Consider the following 25,935-nt stretch of genomic DNA (forward strand, 5'->3'; position numbering starts at 1 on the left):
CCAGACAGCCAGCTCTTTAACCTTTTGTGTATTGTAATTCCCATGTCTGCCGAGGTGTTGCAGGATCTAGTCCCATGTTGACTACATCATCCACAGACCTGTTTGCTCTGTAAGCAACCTGAAGGGGATCCAGATGGGGTCCAGTAATGTCTTTTAAGTGAGCCAACACCTCTTAAGTGAGCCAACACCCCTTGTTATTTCTTCAAAAAAAATGGTGCTAAACAGCATCAACAGTGGTTCTTTGGCTTGTAAAGAACTTAACAGGTTCTTTGTACAGCAGTGGTGCTATATAGCACCTTAAACACCCCAAAGAACCACCGAAGAACCATTCAGGGGCTTAACAGGTTCTGTATACAGTGGTGCTATAGCACCTCAGTCATCCCAAAGAACTGGTAAAGAACTGCTGAAGAACCACTGAAGCACCTAGATTTGGTGCTATACAGCACTTAAAGTGGTTCCCCTATGATTACAAGCCAAAAAACACATTTAGTACTATATAGCACCATTTTTTTAGAGTGAACTTCACACTGCTCCAGTGATCTGTTGAAGATCTGTGTGAAGATAGGGCCAGTTGGTCAGTGCAAGCTTTTAAACAAGCAGGTGAGACTCCATCTGGGACCGAAGCTTTCCTATTCTTTTGTTTTTTTGAAGACCCGGCACACATCCATAGCAGAAGGAGGGGGTGTTGGTGTATATGTGTGAAGTCCAGCCTGCAGGTCAGAGCGGTTATGATAAAACATATTCAGAATCTTAGCCAGTTGTTGATTTCCCATAGATCATTTGGGTGGTGTCTTCTTGTACATGATATTCTTCAGATCTGTCCAGACCAACTGGTTTTTCAGAGTAGCATCCTTCTTCTTCTAACTTAAAAACAAATACAAGATTGACTTGAATACAATGATTAACAAGGATTGTCTTCAAGTCTCTCTTTCACTTCATTCGGCTGAGTCACAGAGATGATTGAAGCCCCACCTTTCCAATACCTGTGCATAAGAGAACAAAAACATAGTTTAATTTCATCATTGACTACAGAGCACTTGTACTACAGCTGGCTTCATGGATCTAAATCAAACAGATTGCAGACTCTAATAGCCCTCAATATACAGTAACATTACATTTACAAAAATAATAAAAGCGTTTTTTGAGGATAGAAAACTTAGCCAGGAATAGACGTGCAGTTTCCTCTTGTGGTAGACGTCACTACAGCACAAAGAGACCTTCTATGGTAAGATAATGCTTTTTTATTTTTTAAATGAGTCAAGCATTTTTGGAGGATAAAATACAACATCTTGTCAGCATGTTTGAGGGGGAAAAATGCATATTAGATGAAATTACACTGTAAAAAAAACAGAAGTTGAAAAAAATCTAAGCAACCAGAAAATTGTTATATCAACTTAATTAAAGTTGGTCAAACATAAAATGATAAGTTCTCAAAAGTAATAAAGTTTTACCTTTGGATCCAAATTCAATAAGCATTTTACATTAAGCTGAGCTTTATTATTACATGATAATGTCAGTTCGTTGAGCAAACAGATAAAATTACATAGAGTTATACTTTTACACACCAAAAGTTGTATATTCATTGAAATGGAAGAAACTTCACGTAGCACTTATCACTCTAATGGTGACTTAAACAACATACAACTTTTACAGCAAAATATGATCAAAAACACTACATGAAGCTAAAATATCAATTATTTCTGAATAATGAACATTCATGTCATCATAAATCCATATGCTTTGACCAAAAACACAAATTATTTAAGTGCATCATTAGTGAGCATGCTCAGTAGCTTGTTATTTGGACCATCACCACCAAACTTGACATTCTAAGTTTTTACTTTTTAATATTTTAAGTTGCTCATACGAAACTTTTTCTACATTCAATCATTCAGTTTTTAAAATAGTGTTTGTCTAAAAATTAAATTTGTTTTTTTTTACAGTGCAGAATGCATGTTTTGTCCTTTGAATGTAGATGCTGATGCAGTTCTTTTGCATGTTGTTTCACATACAAGTTTAAAATTTCAATTAATGCACAGAAATTCACATGCATTCAGCAGGAGAACAGGAGAAGCACAATTGACTTAAAGATTGCATCTGATTCAGGGGTTGAAATGAGTGGCAAGAAAGAGCTTGATATTCTCAGAAAGATTCTAAATGAACAATTAAACCCTGAGGAACTTGACAAAGCAGCTGAGGTGTTGAAAAGATGGAGCAAACTGAACGGTGTTACCACAGACAAGAAAGAAGGCAGCTTCCCCAAGAAATGGCTCTGTGAGTATCTTCAAGAAATAGATCAGTTTGTAGAAAACAACTTTCCCACGCTGCCAGGATCTCAGTCAGAGAAGTTACAGGACTTTCTAAAAAGTACACAGAGCAAGATATGCTTTGAGGTGATTCGATTAACACCGGTACTGGAAGATGCTGGGCTGCTAGTTCATCTGACTGACAGTTACAGCCGTCACCTCTTTACCAAGTTGGACCTGCTGCTAAACAGAAATCTGTCTGTGAAGGAGACCTTCTGCTTAATAATGTGGGGAAAAGATGTTTTCTTCAGGTATGCACGGCAAATTTGATGTAAATGAGAAATTTGTATAACAAACAAGTTAATTTTGAACTGTTGAAATGTACACTACCATTCAAACGTTTATAGTCACTTTTTGGAGTGCTTTTATTTTTTAAAGAAATGGATACTTTTATTCAGCAAGGATGTATTAAATTGATTTTAAAAAAATGACACTAAATACATGTATTGTATTTAAAATAAATGCTTTTCTTTCTAACTTTGTTCATCAAAGAATTCTGAAAAAAAGAATCAGTTTTCAGAAAAATATTAAGCAGCACAACAACCTTTTATGCTGTGATAATAAGAAGTGTTTCTTGAGCACTAAATCAGCATATTAAAATTTCTGAAGGATCATGTGACACTGAAGACTGGAGTAATGATGCTGAAAATTCAGCTTTCACTTCCAACCTTTTGAACATTAATGTGTACTACTTATACTATATGTACTCATTCATGTTTCAGCTCAAAACTGACAGTGTACGACCCGCTGCGCTTGACAGGATGGTTTGAGAAAGCAAAGCAGAAACTACTTCCACAACTTCAGGTAGGACTTCACAGTTTATGTGAGTGTTATTTGAATGTTATTTTAAGTACTGTATGTGACTCTCATTATACTGACTAATATCAGTAATGCATGAAAGGACCCAAATCAAGAGAGATGTAACACATGTCTCTGTCCCACTTTAATTGCAACAGAAGGACATCTCTATGACTTTAAATAACATCCTGCACTATGATGAGCAACATGGACATAATGAGGACTCAATGAATGAAGAAACATTCATAAGAGTTCACATGGATGTCATTCAGGTAGCTCTTAGAGAGAGAAAGTAAAGCAAAACTTTTTTTTGTTTTCTCATGTAAAAAGATATCAAAGGGGATTTATATGATATATTTCTCACTTATGTCATGTTTTGTCTTCACAGTGCCTGAATCATGCTATTGTAGATGCTAAAAAGTTTGGTCTGACCTTGATGCATGCGGTACAAATACTCTGTAGTGAAGAGCTGCGTGGTTTTGCTCAGAAGTAGGTTCACTCAAAAAAATAACTTGTTGGTCTAACTTAATTCAATTATGACACCTATTTCCACACAGTTGAACTGATTTATTTGAACTTAAGATAGGTTAATTGTACTGATGAGTAAAATTCATGCTAATTGAATGAGATCACACCAGTTTCATTTGACATATTCTGTGAATGTTTCCTGAACATAATTCATTCTTGTTGATCCAACCAGTGCTATTGCAATTCAGACTGGTGCCCTTGTGCAGTGTTGCTCAAGTTTTCTGCACTTTTAAGGAAATGGAAAGACCTGTTAGTGTTTAAGTGTTTAATGTTTAGTTATTTTGAACATTTAAAAGAGTTTGTAGCGTATATATATAAAAAATTTTTTGTTACCATCATGGTGAAGATGTGCGCTTGTGCTTAGGTTGTGAATAGCTGTTGTACACAGACATACATGTTTCATGACCATTGAGAGGGATAAAGCTGATGACCATATGTAGACTGTGTAAATTATGTGCTGGCCCTCAAACTAATTTATTTATATTTCTATAAAAACTAAACTAAAATATCACTTTTTCATATGCTAAGTAACATTTATAGCATGCAAGTAATGATCAGGTAAAGAACTTCTCATCACTGGCTTTAGCACAGTTAAAGCTTGTTGAGAACAACATAGATTTATTTCATGCAGCCACCCATAGCCTAACCACAAGGTCTACACTTCAGCATAATGGTAACCTCAAAACAATCGACATAACAAACTCTTTTAAATGTCAAATATAACTGAACATCAAACTTTAAAAGGTATTTCCCTTTACTAAAAACACATTAAACAGCACTTAAGTTCAACATTTACTGTCCTGATCTTTCCCTACGCAAAGCATGCTGGGAACTAGAAATCCACTGCCCAGTTTCAATCAATGCAACATAAATGATTCATGTCATCCCAACACAAATGGTTTAGGTTAACCTAACATTTTGCAAATTTAATTTCATTTAACATAATACAATTGAGTGCAAATGCCAATTAAGTAAAAAACTAAAGATTTGTGTTGGTTCAGCTTATTTTATTTAAATAAACTGAACAAGCAGCTAGAATCATTTTTTTGAGTGTTTCTCCCTTATCTTATATTAGGTTCACACAATAAAACGATTCTCATTAAAATTCATTATCATTTAAGTGCATGGTTGAGGGAGAGGGGAGGTTTGTGATCCTTAACATAAATATATTTTTTCTTAGGTATGTGGATACTGAGAATAAACGTCTAAAAAAACTAAAGTTCACTGAGAAGAACTCTGTGTATCTGTTTCGGATCATCAACACTTGTATGCAGCTCAGGTATTTACTAATGATCATTAAGCATATATGGCTTAGAAACTAAAATTGTAGTCTATAATTAAATCTGCATTCAAGACAAATAAGTCAAGACATGTTTGTCACCCTTGACTGATTTATTCAAAGTGTCAAATTATAATTGTGGGGATATTAAGGTAAAGTGACGCATATTTGGCTGCCATATTTGGCTAAAATAATCTGTCAACCTTGTGTAGAATAAAATAGCTAGCTCACAATTATGACTAGAGTTATTATTATATCATGTGTGTGTATCATTTTAAAAATATTAGAGCAAATATTAATTTCTTTGCTTCGAAAACCTTTTTAGTGCACTTTTAATTGGCTGTTCCCTATCTGAATATAAAACGTATTGATTTACATGCTTACAGTAAGAATTAACCCTGCAATCTTTTATCCCCGAATAAGACTAAAATCAGTGTTATTTTACTACAGATGTTGTGCTACACAAATCAGTCCAGATAAAAACAACAGCGATGACGTCAAAAGCACCATAAGCATGCTACAGAAACTGGAAGATAATGCTTTATCCATTGTACAAAAGATCATGAAAAGCTTAGCACAGGTACGTCTCAAATATTTCAAGACAAGGATAACAAGGATACTGATACAAACACATTTTATATCAATCTTACAGACCTGTTTGTCTTTAAATGTTAATTTGTAGGACAATTTAGGAAGTTATTTTAAGAAAAAGGATGTGGATATTGATATCCTGATGAAGGCAATCCACGAGCATTGTTCATCTCTGCCCGAGACCGCCTTAGAGATCAAAAAGGTACGCTCCATGTATGACCTTAAATCCAATCAAAAAGATTCAAGCTTCATATCTCACCCTCATTCTCTCCAACGCTCCCTTTATTTCTGACAGATCATTGTGAAAATAGCTTACGACTGTGTTTCCAAAGTGTACCTGGAATGCCTGTTGAAGACAAAGTTCAGAAAGCTAGAGAAGCTCTGGGGAAATGCTGAGGAAAAGATAAAAGAGGATGTTCAACGTTTTAACAAAACATTCTCTGAACTGGTGAAAAAAAACCCCTCATTTATTTCCATTTGTATTTCTGATTTCCTGATGCATTTGACCACTGGAAATCAGGGTCAAACAATATTTAAAGGGGACCTATTATGCCCTTTTTCAAAGTCTTAATTTTGTTTTTCGGGTCTACTAGAATAGCTTTAAGCTTGGATATTCAATAAAACACTATTTTTCACATGTATATTTTTTTTAAAAAAAAGCTAATTGCCTGCACAAAATAGCATTGTAATATAACAATATAATATGCAAAGTTTACAGTGGCTTCATAAATAAATTAAAAACAAAAAGCAAAACACACCTGATGCACATTCTTAGTTCTTCATTTTCTAGAAGTAGAGTTAAAAACCTTGCTGTATTTTTGTGAGATTAATTAAGGACTTATGTGGCCATCTTGCTCCAACAAGAGTGACTTGAATACACCTGATGTTGTAAACTTGACTTCCCAAATCGTAATACAAACTTCCCAGAAGGACTTGAATGCATAAATTGTTCAACCACTTTGAGCGTGTTTCAGAAATGTCACGTCCATAACTGCAAATTTTAATGCACTAGTCAGGCAACTCAAGCAGGCCTTGCTTCTTTTTTTGCATATGCCTTGGGCAGGAATTATTTGAATGAGAACATTTGTGTTGTGTAAGTTAGTTCTCAGAAGGAAACTCAAGACTTCAATCAAGGCGTTTCTGGGAATTCAGAAACAGAGCTTACTGACATAGATCCCTTTGGAGTGACTTTGTAACTTTGCCTTTTTTATGCTCAAACAGCAATATTGCACAGTAAAGAAAGTTGAAAATGTAAAAAATAATACAATATATATAATAGGACCCCTTTTACATAATTGTTCCATATATTGACTGTTGACATAAGAGAGCAGTGTGTTTTTATATTCATTATATAAATAAAATGATTTTTCTACCTGCAGAATGGCAGTGTTGCCCAGCAAAACCAGCTCCTTCAGAGAATGATTGAAGTTTTGCTTCACAGTGATGTAGATGCACTGAAGATTACCTGTGGTGTATTGTTTAGAGATTTCCCACATGAGAGGTAAACCCAGACCATTCAGTAACACTTCACTGCAGATTCAAACATGTATTTACAGGTGTTTGAATGCATCTTTTTTTATTGTGTGAGAGTATTCAGTGAAGTCTTCTGAATGTTTTGCAGTGAGCAGTATGTACCTGGTCTGCTGCGCTGGAAGGGGGTGTTATCAGAGCGACAGGTGAGGGACGTACTGGATGTGACCTGGGACCTGTATCCAAATCATAGACCTGTCACTTGTTCTTTTGGCTTTTCTTCTTTTTCTGGTTAATAGCATGCTTCAAAATAAATGCCTCTGAACCTATCAACATCATTGAATGAATCATCAGTTTTGTAAAATTCCCCTAAAGCCAACTTGCAGATCTGAAACATTATTGCTGCTCAAGGAAGTCTGTAGATGCTGAAGTAGATGCTGAAAATGAAGGTTAACATTTTCAAGCAAAGACATTTGGTAACATTTTATTTTCATGGTCCCCCAACCACCTTTAAAGGGTTAGTTCACCCAAAAATTAAAATTATCCCATGATTTACTCACCCTCAACCATCCTAAGCATGACTATCTTCTTTCAGACGAACACAATCTGAGATATATTTAAAAATATCCTTAGTCCTCCATTGTTTAGAATGGTTTTTAATGGGGGGCTGCATTTTGAAGACAAAAATAATGCATCCAACCATAAAAAAAGTAATCCATATTACTCCAGGGGGTTAATAAATGTCTTCTGAAGCGAAGCAATGCATTTTTGTAAGAAAAATATCCATATTTAAAACTTCATAAATTCAAATAACTTCCGGTGGACGACTGTACACAGAATGTGCAAGTTGATTTGCACCCATTTCGGCGGGCTCTGGCGACTTCATTGCCATAGGCTCGTGCAGCTCCGCTGCCTCGTCATTGGTTCATTTTATTAGAACTGCATGAACCAATGGACGTGCAGTTTCATTGCGTTATGAAAGAGGCTTCAGTAATAGGAGAAAAAAGAGTTTTCCCCACCACGTCTAGGGACGCAGTACGAGTGAAGTATCGAAAGGGAACTGAAGGCTTAGTAATAAACTGCACATCATTTTCCACACACCCTTTAAAATTATTTGTCTTCCTTATTTCATGTAGTATTTTCCATATTTTCTTACTGTCACCACCTGCACACCTTATATTTTTTGATTAGCCTATAGTATTTCCTTTTTGTGATGTAATTTCATTTTGTAACCCTATTTCTTAAAGCTGCAGTCCGCGATTTTTCCTCTTTGTCGCCATCTCTGTTTGAAACCTGCAATTGCTGTCATATGCGGAATAGTTATCTGTACGTGTGTTGTGCATCGGCACAGCTTATCAGCGAGGATGAATCTAATGTTTGCTGTCAGTCACCGCACCGGTTCTATGTCTTGAAAGTATGACCAATATAACAATTTTCACTGGAAAATATCATCTGAACAAGTAAGTAACATTTCTGCCACTTTTGTTCTGACCAACTGAGGAAAAAAGCATTAGGCCTACAATAAATCACGCTGCCAATGATGATTAAATCTAACGATCGCTTAGCTCGAATCATGCAAAACCGTGCAAATTATTATTACTGTTATATTGTTCTCAAATTGTTAATGTTCAGCATTGCGTGACTGTGTGTATTTAGTGTGTATTAGCGTTACCTGTAGATTTCAATTTCTGTAGCCACTCCACAGTCCAAAGTCTTTTGCTTTTGAATATGGGTGAATCTCCAGTTGTCACTGATGATTGTCATTTGGATCTTTCTGGATTACAATCCACCATCAAAATTATAAGTTTAATTATTTCAGCTGCTGTGAGAAAAGGCTATAAATGATCTGCTACCAGCAGCGTCCTCACGTGATAAAATCGACTAGCCTGGACTCCTTCCTTTCTGTTTACGGACGTGACGTAATGACGCACAGACGAACCGCTGCATGCTCGAATTTCCCGCGGAAATCCACCATCTCGCTAATATTAAAAAACATTATTACAAGCTTACCGTTGTGAATCGAGACAAGATAATTAGATAGTTTTGAACACTGGCTGGTTATGCACTTGCTCAAAAATTGATTTTGGATCATTTTAAACCAAAAAAGTTACGGACTGCAGCTTTAACTTACAAGAAAATTGTTTAATACAATCTTTTCCTGATTTCTATGCTACCTTTCTATACAGCCAACTGCAAAGGATACTGTCTTTGAACACAGTGCCTGGATGTTAGCAAATATAAGGTCAATGCAGCTAGAAGTACTAACATTGTTCATACCAATTCTTGTTGGATGGGTAATCATTTTTGTGTAAGATTACAAACATCAGCCATTGATTTTAACTTTTTTGTTAATGAAAACCAATCAATATTAAAATCACCAATTAAAAATATATCCTTGTTTTCATCTGTTACTCTGTCCATACTTTCACATTGCTTATGCTGTCCAAATACTGCACATTAGCACTGGGAGGCTGATAACAACAACTAACTAAAATTGGTCTACAATGTGGAACAGAAATCTGTACCAGCTTCAATATAAATATTCATTAAAGGATTGGTCCACTTTTAAACAAACTTTTCCTTTTAATTTACTCACCCCCATGTCATCCAAGATGTTCATGTCTTTCTTTCGTCAGTCGAAAAGAAATTAAGGTTTTTGAGGAAAACATTCCAAGATTTTTCTCCATATAGTGGATTTCAACGGCTACCAACAGGTTGAAGGTCCAAATGACAGTTTCAATGCAGCTTCAAAGGGCTTTAAACGATACCAGACGAGGAATAAGGGTCTTATCTAGTGAAACGATCGGTCATTTTCGAAAAAATACAACCGTTTATGCTTTATAAACACAAAATATCGCCTTGAACGTACTTCCCGTTTCCGCATTCTTCAAAACGCTTACGCTGAATGTCCTACACCTTCCCTATTCTACTTACGGAACGAACGCGGCGCCAGTTTCGTTTTTTCCTTAAGTAGTAAGTAGAATTCGGATTCCTCGTCTGGTATTGTTTAAAGCCCTTTGAAGCTGCACTGAAACTGCAATTTGGACCTTCAACCTGTTGGTAGCCGTTGAAAATATTGTCTAAAAATGTGTCGATTAATGCAGCTTGTCTTTCTTATTACTAGGAGTAATGATCAAGGATGGAGCACGACTTTTATTTACAAAGTCTAATGCATTATCAGCTATTCACATTTGTGCTCGGCTAACATGGGAGTTTACAACATACAAAGCAAAAAAACATCTGGGTTTTGATTATTACAGTAGAGTGGAGCTCTATCTGTATTGTAATAGGATGTTGAGATGCTAGTCCATGCTAACTAGTTGAAGTACTATTCTCTCTTTAAACAGTAAACACTCATTGTAATGTAAAACAATGATAACGCCATTTTTCATTGTTAATAGTTATGACGAAAAAGTCTGTATATATTTATCTTATGTTACAGGTTTTCAGCTTTGCTTGGCATTCACCACAGGTGCACCTACAAGTACAGTATAACAGTGACGCAGCTATGTCTTAAATAACTATGGTGACACTTACCATAGAGAAACGTCCTACTCTAGTCGTGATTGCGAATCAGTTTCTGGTTGATCGACTACTTCAGACGTTTCATTACAGCCATTCCCTGACATTAACACAGTTTTTTTAAAGAATAATAATAAAAGGCATTTTACATTTAGACATGTAGAAGATTGTGTAAAACAGGGTTTTCAGCAAAGTTTTGATTATTTTGATATTTAGAGACCTTAGTATCAAATATGTTACAGCAGGATTTAAGGCATTAAAACACTAATCAGATTTGTTTGATTAAATTAGATTGGTTTGTCACCATGCCATAATAACTCCATAGTAAAACAGGGCAGATGTGTGTTTTGTTTCACGGCCATGTCTGTGTGTTGGCTCAATACTGCCACGGCACTTCTAAGGACTGCATGATTTTCACTTTCATTTTCACTTTCCCTTTTATAAAGAGTTTGGTTTACTCTCAGTCATCTTGCATAGCGTCAGAGTTTCCAGTTGGTCGAAGGACGTGGAATCTGTAATGTGAGAGGACAGTATGAGACTGGTTTCACTTTCATTTACTCTTACATAGTGTCAGAATGTCCAGTTAGTCCAAGAACGTGGAATCTGTGAGACGTGAGGAAAGTACCAAGCAACCAATGGCTAAGCTGCTCCATTGGCTGGAATATGTCCATGAGGGAAACTCCCATAAATGTAGCTACCTGTTTTAAGGACTGTAATCTCGCCATTTATTCTGATGTATACTGTGGTACAAGTAGGCACTTTATTTCAAATATGGCATTGAAGCAAACAAAAGTGTTTTACAATAAGTTGAAAGGAAAAAAACAGCTTGGGAATGAAGAGAAACCTTTAATGAAAAACATCGAGCAGACAGATGGTAAGACTCTCTTGTTAATTTTCTGTAATAGGCATTGGTTTTAAACTTTTTATTTCATGTTTGCACTTGTCAGAAAAGCCAACATGTTTTCATCAGAATACTATGCAAGCATATTTTGTATGTTTGCATGGTTTGATGAATCACATTTTAGTTTAGGATTAAACAAGATTTCAAATGAATTAATTTTCCACATTCGTGTGTGTGTGTTTAATATATTCAAATTTATTTATTTATTTATTTTTGCATTTCTATAAATGTTAAAATGTAAAATGAATTTGGATTTTTTTGGGGCGGTATAACATCAAAATATCAGGGTGATTCCAATATGCAGGATAACAAACAGGAAATGATATCATAGAGAGGACCCCTGCAGACCCTCATGTGTCAGGGTGAATAAGTCTTATAAAATAGTATTTGTGTAAGGAAGACTTTTTATTTGATGGTTGCATCACATGACATCAATTTACACTTTTCGTGAAAATGTATAAATGTTTTGAAAACATATGAAACCAAAATGATGCAAAAAAAAAAACATTTGTAAGATCTTAGAGCATGAGCTTTATAGATTTTTTAAAATACTTTTTCCTTTTCTTTATTGTGCACACTCTTATTTGTCAATGACTGTTTTAACAGGGGAACAGACGTTTGAATGCATGGAAAGTTCAGATCAGTCTGGAGGGCTTCCTGATCTAATTGCTCCAGATGTTGAAGTGAATGGCGAGAAAGTGCTCGATATTCTCAGAAAGATTCTGAGTGAACAATCAAACCCTGAGGAACTTGACAAAGCAGCTGAGGTGTTAAAAAGATGGAGCAAACGTAACGGTGTTAGCATAGACCAGAAAGAAGGCAGCTTCCCTCAAAACTGGCTCTGTGAGTATTTTCAAGAAATAGATCAGTTTGTGGAAAATCACTTTCCCTTGCTGCCAGAAGAGGGACCACCAGGATCTCAGTTAGAGCAGTTACAGGACTTTCTAAAGAGCACACAGAGCAAGATATGCTTTGAGGTGATTCGATTAACACCGGTACTGGAAGATGCTGGGCTGCTAGTTCATCTGACTGACAGTTACAGCCGTCACCTCTTTACCAAGTTGGACCTGCTGCTAAACAGAGATCTGTCTGCGAAGGAGACCTTCTGCTTAATAATGTGGGGAAAAGATGTTTTCTTCAGGTATGAAGTTGATTGTTGTTTACTTTTCTGTATATCTGCTTGTAATAAACAAATGAAGCATGAACTTTTGATGAATATATGAACTCATTCATGTTCCAGTCCAGATTTGCAGCATGTCTTCAGAGTGTATGACCCTCTGCTGTTGACAGGATGGTTTGAGAAAGCAAAGAGGAAACTGCTTCCAAAACTAAAGGTCATTTTTAAAACAATTATCAATGCATTAAGCTAACAGGGAGGCCCCAAAAATGGCAAAATATTTAAGAAGGCCATAAAATTCTTTCTTTGTCCCTCTTTAAATGCCACAGAATGAAATCTCTAAGACTCTACAGAACATCCTGTGCTATGAGGAGCAACATGGGCATAATGAGGACTCAATGAATGAAGAAACTTTCATCAGAGTGCACTTAGATGTTATTCAGGTAGAGAAAACAATGCACAATCCTTAAAAGTGATTTTTAATGGTAAATATGCATTGTACACTTATTTTATGTTGTTATGTCTTACAGTGTCTGAATGCTGTTATTGAAAATTCTAAAGCATTTAGTAACACCCTTATGTGTAAGGCACAACCGCTCTGTCTTAAAGAGCTTCATCGTTTTGTTCAGAAGTAAGTGTCTAAAAATGAAATGCATTTATTTTTTAAAACATGTTTGTTAATTGGTTTCCTCATACCAATATACCTAAATAATATGACCTTTATACTTCTGTTCATATGTGTTTTTCTAGGTATGTGGATGCAGAGAAAAAACATCTTAAAAAACGGCAACCCCTAAACACAAACTTTGTGTACCTGTTTCGGATCATCAGCACCTGTAGGCAACTCAGGTGAGTTCTTAATAGAATAAAAAATTTATATATGACTCAAAACCTGTATAGTGTTTAATGAACTGGTTTTATATGCATAATGTTTTGATTCATCCTGTATGAATCATACACAACCACATAACAGTAGTTCTGTCTTAAAACCAGTTTAATGCATATATTTATTTTGCTGTAGATTTTATGCTCCCCAACTCAACAATCCGGATACAAACAAGAGTGGCGATCTCTTACACATCAGCAACATGTTAAAGGAGATGGAAGTTCACGTTTTGTCTATTGTACAAAAGATGCTGAAACACTTAGCACAGGTATGTCATTATTTCATCATCAGCAGTTTATGCATGGAAGGAAAGTTGGGGGATTCCTAAAAGGGAATGTCCTGGAAATTCTGAGGTTATTTTTTGTTATCTTACATATAAAAATATGTAAGCTATTTTAAATCTGCCTATCAGATTTCTCAACAATGAAGCAGTAACACTTTATAATAAGGTTAAATTTGTTTACTTAGTAAATTAATTAGACATCATGAACTAACAATGAACAATACTTTTCCTACAAGCATTTCAATCATGATTTTACAGCAAACAATAGTATATTTATAAATTGTTAAAAGTTAAATCTGCTGTCCGTAACTTTTTCGGGTTAAAAATTATCCAAAATAAATTTTTGAGTATGTAGGTTACCAGCCAGTGTTCAAAACTATCTCCTTACCTTAGACCAATTCACAACGGTAAGCTTGTAATAATGTTTTATAATTCGGGTGGTACTCCTGGGTTTCCGCGGGAAATTCGAGCATGTCGCCGTTTGTCTTTGTGTCATTGCGTCACGTCTGTATTCATAAAGAAGTAGTCCCAGCTAGGCTATATCACATGTGAGGTGGATCATTTATAGCCTCTTCTCAGAGCAGCTGCAATCATTAAACTTATCATTTTGATGGCAAACTGTATGATATGACAAATTAACGTTAGAGATTAGACTGTACAGTAGGCTAGGCTAATTGAAATCTACAGGTAATGCTAATACACACTAAATACACATAGTCACACAATGCTGATGTTAACATTAACAATTTGAGAACAAAGTATAATAATAATAATAATTTGCATTTAAATTTAATCACCAATGGCAGCACAATTTACTGTAATGCTTTTCCCCCCTCAGTTATAGTCAGAAGAAAAGTGGCAGACATGTTACTTACTTGTTCAGATGACATTATCCCGTGAAATTTTTTACTTTGGTCATACTTCCAAGACTATAATCTGTCATTCCGAAGTACAGTATCCACACCAGTGCAGTGATTGACAGCAAACATTAGATTCATCCGCGCTGAGGAGCCGTGCCGAGGCACAAACCACATAAAGATAATAATTCCGCAAACAACTGCAATTGCAGGTTTCAAACAGAGATGGCGACAAGGAGGCAAAATTATGGACTGCAGCTTTAACCTACCTAGAGTAATAATTGTGGGAATAATTTGTGTTTGTGTCAGTTTTTTTTATACAATTTTTATAGAATTGAAGTTGAGGAAAAACTATCTTTCTCTTTAAATATACATTTCCAGGACAATTTAAAACATTATTTCAAAAAGGGGAGTGAGAAAATTCATATCCTGACAGAGGAAATTCAAAAGCAGTGTGCATCTCTGCCTCAGAATGACGAGATTCAAGAGGTTGGTTTTGTTCTCATAAACCCACTCAAACTTTATTTCCTCAAAAACACACTTTAACTTTACACAACTCTTTTACACTTACACTCTTTTACACTCCTCTGCCCCACTTTCTTTCTGATAGATCTTTGGGAATGTCGCCTACGACTGTGTTTCACGCGTGTATCTCGATTGCCTGATGAAGAGCAAGATCAAACGGCTTAAAAAGAGATGGGAAAATGTTGGAGAAAAGATGAGAGAGGACGCTCACAATTTTCACAACACATTCAAAGAACTGGTAAAAAAAATATCTCTTTCTTTTTCTTTTGAGGGCTATTTTTCTGATGCATTTGGTCTTTAAAAGTCCTTATATTGTTGGAAATTTGATAATACTCACAAAGGCCCAGTTGTTGTCTGTTTAAGGTACAATTGTTAAATAAATAAAACCAACATAGGTTGAGGGAACTGATATCTGCCATTGCTTTTTGAAGCAAATGATGCAATGCAAACTAAATTAAGCTAGTGTATGGGCTTTTTTTCCCATAAACACTTTTTGTTATACTGGTTGAAACTTTCTTCATCCTCATATCAATCAATAATAGAATATTACAACATGTACATATACAAAGTTCTGACATGAAACTCTAGATGGCACAGGCTGATAGGTCCTTAACTCAATCTGCTTGCAATCACATCATTCTCTATAGGGCACAGCTGATTGGTTCCTGCTGTATTAGTAGCCAATGAGCTTGCTGTCAACCTTTAAACACTTTCACTGCATCCAAAATCGAATACTTCTCTGCTATATAGTACACGAAAAAGAGTATGCGAACAGAGTAGTATGTCCGAATTCATAGTATTCGAAAAACAGTAGGCGAAAAGTACCCGGTTAACTTACTACTTCTGGTGAGATTCTGAAGTGCGCATACGATGGACAATTTACTATCCCACGAGCCCATGAGTTGAAAGACGACGTAACTGACGCTGGTCGGTCATCTAACAGTAACAACATGGCGGATGTAGTGCATCCGAATTAATTCATACTACATGCATTTGTACTATATAGAACATACTTTTTCAACAGTCGTGAAGCAAATTATAAACTCAAATGTAGTACCTACTCAACAGTACGCAATTTCGGACTCAGTGTTGGTCAGCATTTTCTATAGCAGTTGCAGCGTGCTTTCCACCTGTACAGATCTGCTACAGATAATTCACATATGCTATATTGTACAGAAGCAGTGTCTTGCTCACAGCAGCTTGTCGTGTATGAACTGGCAGCAGCAAGTCCTGTACTTTCTCTGCAGCAGCAGCATCAATAACCAACAGCAGCAGCAGCATAGCAGATCTATTCTGCTAAGACCAAATATACAACATTGTCATATCCATTACCATGCCAGACACTCCGAGAGTTGTCATGAGTGTATCCAATGTATCGTTTCCTGCAGAATGGCAGTGATGACCAAAGGAACAAGCTCCTTCTGAGAATGAGTGAAGTTTTGCTTTGCAGTGATGTAGATGCACTGAAGCTTACCTGTTGTAAGTTGTTCAAAGACCTCCCTGAGGACAGGTAAACTCACCAAATAACACTTGACTGTTATTGTATAACATTTGTAATATTCAAATATGTAATAACAGGTCTGGAAATTTATGTTTTATTAATATTTGTGAGATTATTTGTGTGTAAATGTCTACTTTCTTAATGTTTTGCAGTGAGCAGTATGTACCTGGTCTGCTGCGCTGGAAGGGGGTCTTATCAGAGCGACAAATAAGGGAAGTACTGGAGACGGTTCAAGTCGTTTACCCGGATCCAAATCCTAGATGTGTCACCCGTCGTCCCCTGAAGGGCCTTTGCTGTTGTCTTTGGTGTGAATAACACCATGAGCCAAAAAACGTTGTTTACAAGTGTAATCATGGCATGACTGTTTCGTGACATTCAGTTTGACACATTTTTCTAAATATTAAATTGAAAATATTAATTTTTCAAATATTTTATATATTTTTGTGTCAAATGAGATTTTGTTTTTACTTGAAATAGGAAATAATGGATTTATAGACCATTTGGCAAAAAGCGATGATGTATTTTGTGGGTGGAGCCTAACGTTTTTCCGCCACCACCACAATGCGCGCACAGCTGCAAGCCGATTCAGGGCTACTGGCCCTTTAATTCTCGTGCTCCACGCCCACGGAGCTCGCGCTTGCCTTGAACAGTGCATAAACAAAGTTTACACAGCTAATATAACCCTCAAATGGATCTTTACAAAGTGTTCGTCACGCATGCAGCATGCATGCGTCGGATTATGTGAGTATTGTATACTGTTATATTGTTTACATTTGATTCTGAATGAATTTGAGGCTGTGCTCCGTGGCTAACGCTAATGCTACACTGTTGGAGAGATTTATAAAGAATGAAGTTGTGTTTATGAATTATAAAGACTGCAAGTGTTTAATAATAGCGACGGCTCTTGTCTCCGTGAATACAGTAAGAAACAATGGTAACTTTAACCACATTTAACAGTACATTAGCAACATGCTAACGAAACATTTAGAAAGACAATTTACAGATATCACTAAAAATATCATGATATCATGGATCATATCAGTTATTATTGCTCCATCTGCCATTTTTCGCTATTGTTCTTGCTTGCTTACCTAGTCTGATGATTCAGCTGTGCACATCCAGACGTTACTGCCTGCCCTTGTCTAATGCCTTTCATAATGTTGGGAACATGGGCTGGCATTATGCAAATATTGGGGGCGTACACCCCGACTGTTACGTAACAGTCGGTGTTATGTTGAGATTCGCCTGTTCTTCAGAGGTCTTTTAAACAAATGAGATTTATATAAAAAGGAGGAAACAATGGAGTTTGAGACCCACTGTATGTCATTTCCATGTACTGAACTCTTGTTATTTGACTATGCCAAGATAAGTTCAATTTTGCACCTTAATGTCTTTTCTATGATAATTTTTATTAATTTTATTTAAAAAAATGTTATTGTTATAATGTTTACTATTTATATTGGTTGTATTTTTATTCTAATATAAATGACATTTTGTTTGAAAATAGGATGAAATACAATTTATTTATTTATTCATTTGGGAAATGCTTTTATCCAAAGTGTCATATAAATGTGGTACATCATAAGCAATTTATCATACAAGAGTCAGTGATACTGTGTAACAAGTATTCAAGAAATGCCTTTGGTACTTCAATAAAGACATAAATGGCCCTTTTTTGATTCTTTAGTGTCTTTTCTGATTGTATTGATGTTTGGTTGTCTCCTTCCAAATCTTCTTGGTTAAATGCATTTGCATTATGCGTGTATGGCTGATTGACAGTTTGTTTCCAAGGATAGGATGCAGGAGGTAAAAATATGTACACTAGAACTACATCCTGTGTCTCTGTAGAGGATATGGCTTGTCGGGAAATCTTCACTGACAGAGTCTTTCAGGAACTACACAGCCATTGTGACAGCAGGTGTGTTTCCTGAGCGCACCAGTAACTTGGAAAGAGCTACTACTTGAACATTTCACACCATATCCTGTTTGTAGACGTCTGTTACGGGCATTCCCATAATCAGTAATTATCACACATAGCGGCAAAGAAACTATTAAGATGTGTGTACTGATAATAAGAGACAATTACCATAAATTCTCTTAGGTTTATTTTTCATAAACCACATTACAATGGGAAACTGGAGAGTAGGGTATTGGTAAGAACAAAGATGAATTTTGAAGGAATAACACAAAATATATAAATGATTATTTGCTATTTTATTTCACAGAATTTCAGTATATACAAAATGATTGCACGATGAAGCACAAGCAATTCTACAAAAGCAAGCAAATCTACATAAGCATAATGTTGTGAAGCAAAACTCATTTAATCCTCACTATGGAAAAGAAGCTCCTGCTAAACTGGACAGAGTCTTGCTTGTCTTCGATCTGATCTTGGCTGCAAGTGACACTCTCCAGGATCATCTTGCGGTCTAATGAAGAAAGATTTCCCTTGAGTCGTAGCCAAGCAGAAATATGACGCTCACTGTAAAAACACACAGAAATGAGGAAAGCGCAACAGTCGTTCATTCTTGCAAGAACAATTCCATAGCAGAAACCACTATACCTGAGATCAGGGTAAACGCTCATCAGATGTACCAGCTGCAACTTTATACTGTCTGGATCTTGTAGTTTCAACAGTTCTGCTAATTTGGGAAGAATGTCTTCCAACCAATCTATGTTTGATCCCTGGAAATAAAGAATTGATGAGGATGAGGAAAATTAGACGATGCCATGTTATTAAAGGGATCATTATATTTGTTTCTTAGGAATTGATTTCTACATATTACACTGGTATTTTAACAAAGTAATTACAATAATAATAAAAATAATCACAAACTTTTTTTTTTTTTTCGTATGTGTACTTACAGCTGCAGTCAGGCATGTATGTATGCGTTGACTGTTTAAGCACAGTTCTGATGCTGCCATCTCTTGCTGATCTTTATCTGAAAGTTTGATCTTTTTCTTCATCATTTTCCGTACATATTCAGCAAGAAACTCCTTATGAATCTCACCCAGCAGCTCCTAGTGAACAATCAATCAATCAATCAATCAATCATGGACCAATTAAATGCTCTTCAATTTTTTGGTTGAACTATATTTTTATACCTGGCAACACATTTTGTCCAAGTTGTTGAATTTCTGAATATATTGTTCCAGCTTTGCAAGCAGTTCCTTATCTACACTTTGACTGTTCTTGAGCCACTCGTTGGAACCCACCTTCCTGTACAATTCCTGCAGGAACACATTTTAATGCATATTTATTTAATGCATATAGAAACTTGCATGCAGAATCTGGTCATGATCTGCTCAGGCTATTATTTATTTAGTCCTCTCATATGAACTAGACAAGCAGTTAATAAAAGGTAATCATTAGGCTTGTTATATAGAAGAATGAGGACCCAACAGCCAACTGCTCACATGACTGCATTCGCTGCCAAGATAAACCACCTCAATGAGTGTTTTTGAAAACAACGAAAATCTATTGTGTTGGTCTCTAGGGTCAGGTTCATTTAAAGCCGCAATTCAATTAAATATTTCAATACGTGTACATACTTACATAACAGTTAAAGAGACAAAATTTTGCTTTTACCTTAAGCTCCTTATGCATATTAGAAGTAAAGTAACGTTGGGTGCTTTCTGTCATGGTAGTCAATAAAGACAGACAATCTGTTTTGACATCTTCAGGGAACAGATGTGCATTCTTTGTAATATAGTCCCTGTGGGGGAAAAGAAACCCTCTCAATACAAATTCAAAAACCTTTTATATGATGTTTCAAATGGATGTAAGTGACACTCACCTGTACTGTATGAGGCATGATAGGTTGACCATTAAAACGGCCTCAGTGTTGGTCTGCTTGCTCTTGATGACCTTTGCATGAAAAGTTTCGTAACTGTAGGGATGGAAATTGAGTTAATGAATCATCTGTGTAAAATATATAGAAGTACACACTTAAATACAAAAGCAAGAATGCTCAAAAAGAATGGTATTTTCAGAAATGAATAATAAAATATGATTTAGCTTATAGTTACTCACTCTTTCAGAAAACTGCTCATCTGGCAAGTGATACTCCTCGCTTTTGTCTCATCACCTAGCAGCTTTTGAGCATACTCGACATGTCTATGAAAGCACTAGGAAAAGAAAAAAAAAAGTTTTTTCCAAAAATCCATTACTTGACGAAGGGAAAGAATTGCTAGTTAATTTTTTCTCCTTTTCATTACCTGGATCACATCAATGGCCTGCGGACAGCAGTCCACCTGGTCCATCAGTTGTGGAAGTTCTCCGTCCTTCCAGGCTGTTTCTTCTCTGTCCAGGATTTTGTGGAGGCATGTGCTCACCTCTCTCTAGTGAACAATAATGGGATCAAATTAAATCTTTGTGCTGGAAGCACATTTAAAGCATGTTTTATCCTGTGAGATTTGGGGATATTTTGCTTCCATGTCTTCTTTCAGACTAGTAGAAAGAAAACACCCAAAATACACATTTAAGTGTTTATATTATTACACTTCTATCTATTTGCATCTGTAGACTTAAATAACAATATCTTTAAAGGCTGAGGATTTTTTCTCCTGCACTGAGCCAGAAATCTAAACTTTGGTAGCATTTACATCTACCAAACTTTACAGTTTTATTATATATTTTGAAGGTTTTTAATGAGGGGTTTGTTCATATAAAATTCACCTGATTTATATGATATTTCAATCAAAACATGGTCATTTTTTCTGAGTGTTGACATTATTTTCTCATTTATGGAGTGATAAAAAGAGATATCCAAAATCCCCTTTTAAAAACTTAAAGACTCTAATATATCAACAAAATGAAACTAGAATTTTGAACATGCTTTATCCAATGTTCAGATTTCTGTTTTGGAATTGTATGCAAATGTGTTTATTTTTAATTAGAATATGCTTCATTGGGATATTTCAAGGATAACATTACAGAAAACGTAATACTTGTGGTGTCTTACCTTAAAGTGACACAGAAAACAGATGTTTCTTAAAACATTAAATTCATCATAAAGCAACAAACCTTCTCGCTGGTCAAAAACTGCTGTTCCAATGGTGTAATCATGTCTTCAGGAAGCAGTGGATCAAGCTTTGTGTGATCGATCACCTCTTTTATCTTTGGGACATTTAGAATACTGTGAACAAAGAAAGACAAAATATAAGTTTGCCTCAAAACCCAGAGGACAGAAAATAAAAAAACTTAAAGGGACACTTCACCTAAAAATGAACAATCTGTCATCATTTACTCACATGACTTACCTGTCGTTCCAAACCTGTATGACTTTCTTTTTTCTGTGGCACACCAAAACGATATTTTGAAAAATGTTTCAACTGTTTTAGGCCATACAATGAAAGGCATTTTTCAAAATATCTTCTTTTGTGTTCTCAAGAGTTAAACATTTTTTTTTACATGATAGTGAGAAAAATGACAACAGAACATTCATTTTTGGGCAAACTATCCCTTTAAATCTGTTTAATATCTAATGACCAAGGCTTGACATTAACTGTTTTGCTCACCAACCACTGTGGCTAGTGGTTTTCCAAAGTTACTAGCCACTCAGCAATTTCACTGGCCACAATTTTGACATCGATATCATTCAGGAAAAACTGTCGTATAGATATTTTTAATATTATCTCATAATTTGGCAGCAGGTACATTAGGCTGCTGTCACTTTAAGACATGATGCACTGATCCATTATACTGTTACACGTGTTTTCTTTCTCAACTGTTTACATTCACTTAAAACATAACTGACTGTGTTTACGTGAATACTTGCCAAGACCGGCATTATTTTGTGTGAATTTGACTATTTAAGCGCAATAAGCGGCGAAAAATAACTCAATTTAGTACTGAGAGGAGGCTTTATGTGTGCACACACAAAATCTGTGGGGATGGGTAAAATTATGTGCAATCCCACAACACAATTCAAGCCCTGTAACACCAACAATATTCATCCGGAGCAAATGAAACCAAGTACACCTGGGTTTGAGTGTCAACCCGCTGTCAGAGAGATGAGAGATTGAGAAAGCTCAGCTGGTATTGTGTATCTATTCGTTTGAGATATTTCTGTATCAATATGTATCAAACATTTTTTATTTTTTACAACACTACATTGCATTCCGTTTATTATTTCAGATGCCTTTTTAAAAGACTACCAAATGAAAAATGTATATATTACATATAAATTTCAACCCACCAAAGGGGCTAGTAGGAGAGACCCACTGCTGAAATCCACCCACATTTGGTGGGTTGGCAGGTGTTAATGTCAAGCCCTGCTAATTATCTGTATGTCAATAATCATCCCATTTGTCTCAATTTCTATTTCTAACTAAGGCAATTTTAAGAGAAGATAATAGAAAGATTATGAGAAAAAACAGTCAAGTGTTATTTGCTTCTCTTACTTGGGGTAATCCTGTTTCACCCACTGCAACAAAAGAATGCAGTCCTCATCACACAGTGTGTACTCTGCGATTTCTCTCAGCTTGGCACTGAAGATCCTATGGTACAGTGTGGCATAAAACTGGCACACATTCTCTTGTTCTGGGTAGCAGCTGTGCACCCAGGTCACAACTTTCAGCAAGTCTTCTTTCAGTTGTTTTGCTTTGCAAGTGATCGATTGTTGCATGGAGGAATGTATCTCAATGCTTGGGTCTAACTGTGCTTCTTCCATCCGCCTCTGAACGAGTCGCTCAAGCAGAGCCTCATGGTTCTGTTTACACCGCCTCGGCCTCCACGGTGGGCGTTCATTTTTTTGAAACCCTTCCCAGCGCATGTCTTGCTCCTCCTCCTGCAGAACAGCTTGGACCGCTTCTTTCAGTACCTCCTGCTCCTCAGCACTCTGGAGGTCGAGGGAGTTTTCCAGCGTCCGCAACACCAACTCAAGCAGATCCTCATAGTCTTTTGCCAGTCTAGCCTCTGAATCTTCCTCTTCCTCCACCAGCTTCATTTTGGATCCGATCCCTTCCTGCTTCAATGCAAACAGACGGTCTTCTCGGATGATCAATTGTTTCCCTGCGTCCACAAAGTGACATTCTTGTAGATACTGCCTAAAAGTGGGGACCTTAAAAGTGGGGACCTCTGTAGAGCACAGAAAAAGGATGCTTGCATTTTATCCTTTTAAAAACCATTCATATATATTATGTAATGTATAGGAAAAATGTAATATGGTCTCATTTGTGATGCATTTTAATGAATGTAAAAACATTGTTATATCATGTTTGTTTCCATCTTTTTAACTTCACATACAATTTCATCACAAGTGTGATTATCTTAATTAGTAATTTAATTAAAATAAATGATCTAAAGTAACAACAACGGCATAATGATTTTGGTAATACTTTAATTTAGGGTCCAATTCTCACTATTAACTAGTTTCTTATTAGTATGCATATTGGGATATTGGTTGCTTATTATAAAACACATATTAATGCCTTATTCTGCATGACCACTTCCCTTAATTTTACCCAATACATAAACTTAACAACTACATCACAAACTATTAATAAGCAGTAATTAGTTTTTTGAGGCAAAAGTCGTAGTTAATAGTGAGAATTGGATCCTAATCTAAAGTGTGACCATGATGTTATTAAATATAAAATACATTTTTAACAATATCATACATTTAAAATATGATTACACTTAAGTTTTTCATTTTAGTGGGTTTAAATGATTTATTCATGGAAATGTAAAACAAAACAAAACCTTTAAATAGCCTAATGCTATTTTTTCTTTAAAATGTAGCCTAGAATGTCAATGCAGATCTTCATAAACAAGATGCGCATAACTCTACAAAATAGTTTTGTATTTCACATCACAAAATGTTGAAATATGACTGTTTACTGAACATAGCTTATAGGAGACCCAATGAGCATCAACTCTTCTTACCTGGTGTATCGGTCTTTTTGTGTTTCCAATTAAAAAGTTTTAGCTTTCCGAACTTTTTTGTCATCTCTTCTGAGGAAGGAAAACAGATATTAGGTACGTAGAAAAACTGAATTTCAATTCTATCGTCTTTCATTCATCTAGAATGAAACGGTATGTGGATATAACGGACCCAGTTTTTTATAGTCATCATCAGCGCAAGGGGCTTGTTGGGCGGAGCATATCCTATCTTTCGACATCACAGTTTATCCCTTATGGAGCAATTCACAGATCTGGATAGCGGGCAAGACAGGTTTATTTATAGCATAAGAAGAAAAACATACAGATATATCAGATAATAAGTTAGACAGACATAAAGACATTGAGTGAATCTCCTCATTTTTTCTTCTTGATTTAGGATTTTGATATCAGATTTTACAATTGTTTCATTAAAACATTTGCACCATTAGCTAACAATAAGTAACATGGACATTCAGCCTTAGAACCATGTGGTTGGCTGTAAAATATCCTGTTAGGCTACATTTACGTGTATAAACCGGCAGCTGTGTTTGCCAGAGAATCACCGTAAAAAAATACAGTGACATTGTGAAGGCAACGGAATGGCATATTGGTGCCTGATTATCATAGAACTTATAACTATAGCCTATATTTAATTTAGTTAAATAATGTTAATAGCGTATTCCAGGCTACTTGAACGATCTAAATCTGACTTTTAATTTAAAATACTGATAATCACCATAATACACGATAAATCAGAGTTCACGCTAATAACAGCACTCGATGAAGAAAAAACATCATGTGATTTTAATCCATATATAATGTTTCACATTTCATCAGTTAGACTGTGTGTCACGGGAATGTTTCTTTATTGATTTAAGGGTTACCTGAGATGAGTGAATGAATGAAAATAAAAAGTCTATCTTATGTTTGACACCCTTATTGATAAATAATTAAAATACTGGCACCAAACACATAGCTAAATATACTTCTCTCCTATACTTTTCTCTTGTACTTTTTTACTCCTGTGACATTGCAGAATTGAAAGTATTGACTATATTAATGACTTGTGATGTTCTGCATTTCACGCCTGCTAAATATGAGGCACATATAAATGTAACAGTGTTTTGATGGTGGGCAGGTTTCCTGTCATATAGCTCTAAAACATTATAGTTTATTCTTAACCAAGACGATCGGTGAGCCTCATTACTGAACACATCCACACATTTCCCTTTCTATAGCTACCTTTGCATGAAATCCACCAGATTTCAGTATCCTGCCCTTTCCTTCTGGTAATCAGGAATATCTCGAGTAGCACCGGAAGTCTGGAACACTAGGAAAATCCCAATGAAGGGAAAGTACACTCCATTTCTGACACCATTCGCTTGCCCAAGCCAAAACAATGAGTAAATTTTGACTGGAAAAAGTATTAATTAAATTCTTGACCTAGTGCTTTCTCTTACTGCATGACTGTGACCTGGCTCATAGC

General features: G+C 35.8%; 3 protein-coding genes across 3 annotated transcripts; 2 read left to right on the top strand and 1 right to left on the bottom strand.

Moving 5' to 3' along the window:
* The first annotated feature begins 1,999 nt into the window (after window positions 1-1,999).
* On the top strand, window positions 2,000-8,319 carry LOC125277622. Its single transcript, XM_048206104.1, has 9 exons — window positions 2,000-2,557; window positions 3,029-3,110; window positions 3,263-3,593; window positions 4,813-4,911; window positions 5,362-5,491; window positions 5,594-5,704; window positions 5,798-5,950; window positions 6,882-7,003; window positions 7,124-8,319. The coding sequence occupies exons 3-9, from the start codon at window positions 3,541-3,543 to the stop codon at window positions 7,266-7,268; spliced, it is 813 nt and encodes a 270-aa protein (XP_048062061.1). The 5' UTR covers window positions 2,000-2,557; window positions 3,029-3,110; window positions 3,263-3,540; the 3' UTR covers window positions 7,269-8,319.
* Window positions 8,320-10,267: 1,948 nt separating this feature from the next.
* Window positions 10,268-17,264, top strand: si:dkey-196h17.9. Its single transcript, XM_048204384.1, has 11 exons — window positions 10,268-11,368; window positions 12,002-12,536; window positions 12,636-12,729; window positions 12,842-12,955; window positions 13,043-13,143; window positions 13,263-13,361; window positions 13,534-13,666; window positions 14,920-15,027; window positions 15,149-15,301; window positions 16,452-16,573; window positions 16,717-17,264. Exons 1-11 carry the CDS (start codon window positions 11,158-11,160, stop codon window positions 16,877-16,879), a joined length of 1,833 nt encoding a protein of 610 aa, XP_048060341.1. The 5' UTR covers window positions 10,268-11,157; the 3' UTR covers window positions 16,880-17,264.
* A 1,495-nt stretch (window positions 17,265-18,759) lies between these two features.
* Window positions 18,760-24,619, bottom strand: tnfaip2b (tumor necrosis factor, alpha-induced protein 2b). The gene is made up of 11 exons (XM_048204385.1): window positions 24,453-24,619; window positions 22,970-23,645; window positions 21,591-21,702; window positions 20,783-20,905; window positions 20,598-20,692; window positions 20,362-20,454; window positions 20,154-20,280; window positions 19,670-19,795; window positions 19,430-19,585; window positions 19,128-19,249; window positions 18,760-19,046 (listed from the first exon to the last, which is right to left on the bottom strand). The coding sequence occupies exons 1-11, from the start codon at window positions 24,583-24,585 to the stop codon at window positions 18,884-18,886; spliced, it is 1,926 nt and encodes a 641-aa protein (XP_048060342.1). The 5' UTR covers window positions 24,586-24,619; the 3' UTR covers window positions 18,760-18,883.
* Window positions 24,620-25,935: the final 1,316 nt, after the last annotated feature.

This window comes from Megalobrama amblycephala, linkage group LG10, assembly GCF_018812025.1.
Source record: "Megalobrama amblycephala isolate DHTTF-2021 linkage group LG10, ASM1881202v1, whole genome shotgun sequence".
In the NCBI taxonomy this organism is placed as follows: Eukaryota; Metazoa; Chordata; class Actinopteri; order Cypriniformes; family Xenocyprididae; genus Megalobrama; species Megalobrama amblycephala.